The 4,502-nt window shown below is 44.2% G+C and overlaps 1 protein-coding gene across 2 annotated transcripts in view; it reads left to right on the top strand.

The window, feature by feature from the left end:
• Nucleotides 1-807: 807 nt before the first annotated feature.
• The window catches only part of NIPAL1 (NIPA like domain containing 1), a 29,837-nt gene continuing 26,142 nt past the window's right edge, over nucleotides 808-4,502 (top strand). Inside the window, exon 1 of one of the 2 annotated variants that reach the window (XM_019624611.1) lies at nucleotides 808-887. In XM_019624611.1, coding sequence (XP_019480156.1) covers nucleotides 827-887 — 61 coding nt within the window. In that variant the 5' untranslated portion in view covers nucleotides 808-826. Of the gene's footprint in view, nucleotides 888-1,841; nucleotides 1,941-4,502 lie in introns of those variants that run through there. The other variant, XM_019624612.1, reaches the window with a different exon arrangement.

Raw genomic sequence — 4,502 nt, 5'->3', positions numbered from 1 at the left:
TAAAGTTCTGCTAAGCAATATTTAAACTGGGAAAACAATGATCTTAAATAAGTTTAAATATTTTTTGTGTTTTTATTTTCAGAACCCCAAACAAGAATTACACCAAAGTGCCTCCTACCTAAAATAGAATTTAATTAGAAACTGGAATTTGATTTTTATTTAAAAATTCTCTCAAAGGTAAATTTTTAGGTTTTTTTTATTCCATTAGGTTTTTTAAATTTTTCAATTAGCAAATAGGTTAAGAGCACCGATTCTGAAGCCAGACTTCCTTAGTTAGCATCCCAGCTCCACCACTTGCTAACTGTGTCCATAGGCAAGTTGCTTAACCTCTATGTGCCTGCCTCCCTTTCCTCATCTGTAAAGTGGGAATTAATAATAATACCTATTACAATGATTTAAAAAGCAAATATTTATAAAGTGCTCTGAATAGTGCTTGCCCACATAAATGCTAGTCTTAGTTAAATAAATGTTAGTTAAATAAATAAGTGTTAAATAAAGCGTTAGTGTTACTTAAGTGTTAGTTAAATAAATAAGTAATAAATAATGCTTTAGATCACGCTTACTATTATCACCAATCTTTGATAAAGGCAAAATTTTCAAATCTGATGTGCAACGAAATGCTTACATAGAAATTTAAGTTTTAAGGTTTGTTATCCAAATTTGGCATAAATCGCCCTCCCTTCCAACCTTCACCTATTCCCCTCCCCATGCTATTCCTTCACCAAGCCATCTACATGTGAACGTGTGTGTCTTGTACTGTGATGACTGTTCTTAACTCTTCCCTCATCAGCAGAAGAACAAGAAAAGCAAGATTGAGGCCTCTGCTATGAAACTCTTGGGTAATAAAGTTAACAGCACTGTTCATGACTACCTAGAGCAAAGGCAAGGTGAGCAGACACTACTTCCCTCAGTGAAGTTCCAGAGCACAAAGACACCTACCTCATTCCAATGGTGATGGCTTTGTAGAAATTGTACCCATTTCCTGCGTGAATTGCTACCAAGCCTTCCACTAACCAGTTGGTTAAGTTACTTAACCTCACTTTTTGCCTAGTTTACAGATGATCCCTCATCTGTGAACTAGGGATTAATAGAATTAATAGACAATGTTGTGAGATATAATGAATTAATACGTATAAAATGCCTACATGTGCATGGTAAAGCAAGAATATCATAAATGTGATCTATTAGTATTTTGTAGGAATGAGTCGTTTCCGTTTGAGCACTGCCTTTCCTCTAGGGTTTATTGCAAATAACTACATGACTAAGAAAAAGAGGGGAGGGGGCGTGAGTTTGAAGCCGAGGGACCGTGGAAGAAGCTGATAATAGCGCAGAAGGGCAAAGTCTGTTCTAAAGCCACCAGAATAAACTTTAGCATGGTAATCAGAGCAGAATCTCAGTGGCCAAAAACTTCCATACAAAAGCCGCAAAACATGCGAAGCCCGGCCCTCAAAATCCAGCGGCAGGAGACTTTTCGACCCGGGCGAGCCAGAAAGGGGCCTCAGCACAGCTTTCACGCCACTAAACTCCCCGAGAGTTAGCTCGGCAGCCTCCACACTCGGAGAGACGCCTTTACCCTGTGGGGTGTGTCTGGCTTCCCTGAGCAGCTCCAGCAGCCGTCTCGAAGGGCAGTTAGAGATCCCGCCAGTCACACAACAAGTGCCTGGCCACTGCCGCTGCATCAAAGGCTGGCAGAATTTAGTGCTAAACTTGGGGCGTGGCTCGCGCGGAGGCCCCACCCAGCAATCCCCATTGGCTGAGGCTGCCCGGGGGCGGGGTCAGCACACCCGGATCCTCGACCACGTAGGTCCGCGGGAACGCGGGTCCATGGGGAGGAGGAGAAGCCCAGGTGGGTGAGGAGCGATCGCCTGTGTTCGGGAAGCCCTGTCTGGGGGCCATGGGGGGAGAGGTGAGGCTGCCGCCGGGAGAGCCCTGCCGAGAAGGTGAGTTCTGTCCCGAGTCAGGGGACCTGGCGTCTGGTGGAGAGGAGACCGGGTGGACCCCGGGTACCTGTGGAGATGAGAAAGGGATTCACCGACCCTTAACGCATTCATTCCAGCATTTATTCATTCAGTCATTCAGGCAGTCAGTCGGCTAGGCAATAAACTATTTATTGGTGCCTAACAATATGCCAGACTCTGCGGGAAAGCGTGAGTCAGTCGAACAAGACAAACGTGGCTCCCATTCTGGTCCGGAAGGCATAGCCATGTACATTACAGCGTGCTGAGTCTGGTGAACGGGATGTTCAGGATGCTGTGGGAAGACTCCCAAGTCTCGTCTGAAATGGATGGCTCTACTGACTCAGACTGACTTCCAGAGTCCTCGGTCGACGTCACCCCGTGGGCAGAGGGCGTGCCCGGGGACCGGGAGGGAGTGCCGTGTTGCGCCCTGCGCTGGCTCCTGGAGGGTCAGACACTATGGAAGGTCAGGCGCCCTGGACCTCGGGGGAACGCACTGGACCTGTCTGGGGCCCCCCATATCTTTCCTCTTCGAGATGAAAACGTCCTTTGCCCCACTTGCCTCGCGTCTGACTCGTCGTGTAGTCACTTCTTGGCTGCTTAAAGCGAGATCCTGATCGGAGAGGAAAGGGGAACAGGGCACAGTCATTTGTAGGTTTCTCTTGCTGGGCTGGGGTTTCAACTCCCTCCCTAGCGCTGGCATTTACTACAACACTGGCAGGCTTTCTGGACATTAGGCGCCCGTGAGACCGGATGAAAGTAGAGACCAGGGGACAGAAATGGGGGAGAGGGGTGCGACAGAAGAGTGTGTGTCAACTGAAATGACGGTTTAAACAGTGTCAAGGGGAAAGCCGATTTTTAATTTACCTGATGAGGACGTAAAGTTGGAGAGGACAGTGAGGGGCGTGACAAAACTATACCTTTACAAAGTTGCTGGCAACTTACCCAGTTTTTTATCTCGGCCCCTCCAGCTTATTCCTTGATGCGGAAAGTTAAAAAGGAAGGGGAAAAAAAGCAGTGAACTAGTCAAAAGTCAAAACTATGGTGAATCAAAACTATGGTGAGAGAAGAGACACACAAAAAAGAGAAAATGCCTGAACAACTCACAAACTATTCAAAAGCTGAGATTTTGGAAGTGGTTACTAAGGCAGCTGAATCTAGATTTCCTAGATAGTGAGGTTGTGTGACCTCTGTCTAAATAATTCCTAAACCAGTAAGTCAGACTGTTACTAACCCATCCACCCTTGTTTACCCAAGGACTGTAAGGAGTGTGTGTGAGTTACCTCAACTTGTTTGAACTTCAGGTTGGTTTTCCTGCTTTGGTAATACACTTAGTCCCAATAAGAAATATTCAAGCTCAACACTTAATAACTGTGATTAATTGTGGAAATTGTGTGGGAGACTGATGGGAAAGACATGAGAGAACTCGTAATCCACATTATCAGTAGTGGTAGGAAGAGATTAGGCTTTGGCATTAGCCAGTCTTCTCAGCTGTGATTTTGCCTCCTTGAGTTTTTCTTCATCCATAAATTGAGAATAATTTCTATAGTTTACAGTTGTGAGGAAAAGATACAGGTGGGATTCTATATGAAGCACACAGTTCAGAGCCTGACATGGAGTAAAGGCTCAATCTTTCATTTTTCATTCATTCAAATAGCAAGAGATCCATGTGCCAGGCATTGGCCTAGGGACTAGTACGGAGGAATTTGCAAGATAGTCTGGTCCTAAACTCTAGGACCATGTTCCTGCTCCTATGCAGCTTACTATCTAGATGGCAGATAATATGCAAGAAACAAATGAATAAAAAAAGACAAGAGTGGTGAGTGACATGGGTAATGTATTGAGAGGGGTGTGATGTTCGGGTAGGTACTCAGGGGAGGCTCCTCAGAGAAAGTAACATGTAAGCTGAGACCCAAATGACAAGGAGTCCATCATGAGATCTTAGAATAGAGCATTGTGGTTGGACTTCCATGAAGAAAAAGTTAACCCCATACTGTGGTTTTTACTTTTAAAACCATTGATGCTTCAAAAGACCTTCTCATCCAAAATTATCTCAAAAAATAAATTTAAACACATATGAAGTTCTTTTTTTTAATTTAGGTTTTTTATATTATGTCACCTATTCTACAGATCTTAATTTGAGTCCAACAGCCAATAGCTTTATTAACATGAAAATATGACACCATAAAAATAGAATGTAAGAAATATACCCATTACCTGTGAAGCACCAATTGCATGAAGGTTATGTGCCAGGGGACACAAAAGACAGAAAGACTAGGCTGTAAAGAGGACAAACATGTATATTCCAGTACATCTTGAGAGTTCTAACCTGGTTTGTGGTAGGGAGAGTAAGTTGGAGGTGGAGAGGGATGGTTTTCAAAGTTTTCTTTGAGTGAGCCCCTTTCCCAGGGTGCAGCCAGCTAGCAGAGTGAAAAATTACATATCATATTTCCCCATGTATAAGACGCACCTTTTTTGGAAAAATGTGGGGTCTAAAAACTAGGTGCGTCTTATACAGTGGTTGTAGATTTCAAATGCCATAGATGG

The sequence above is a fragment of the Hipposideros armiger genome, unplaced genomic scaffold (genome assembly GCF_001890085.2).
Source record: "Hipposideros armiger isolate ML-2016 unplaced genomic scaffold, ASM189008v1 scaffold_596, whole genome shotgun sequence".
NCBI lineage: Eukaryota > Metazoa > Chordata > Mammalia > Chiroptera > Hipposideridae > Hipposideros > Hipposideros armiger.
The sequence above is the reverse complement of the archived record's forward strand: the minus strand, read 5'-3'. Positions and strand labels throughout refer to the sequence as shown.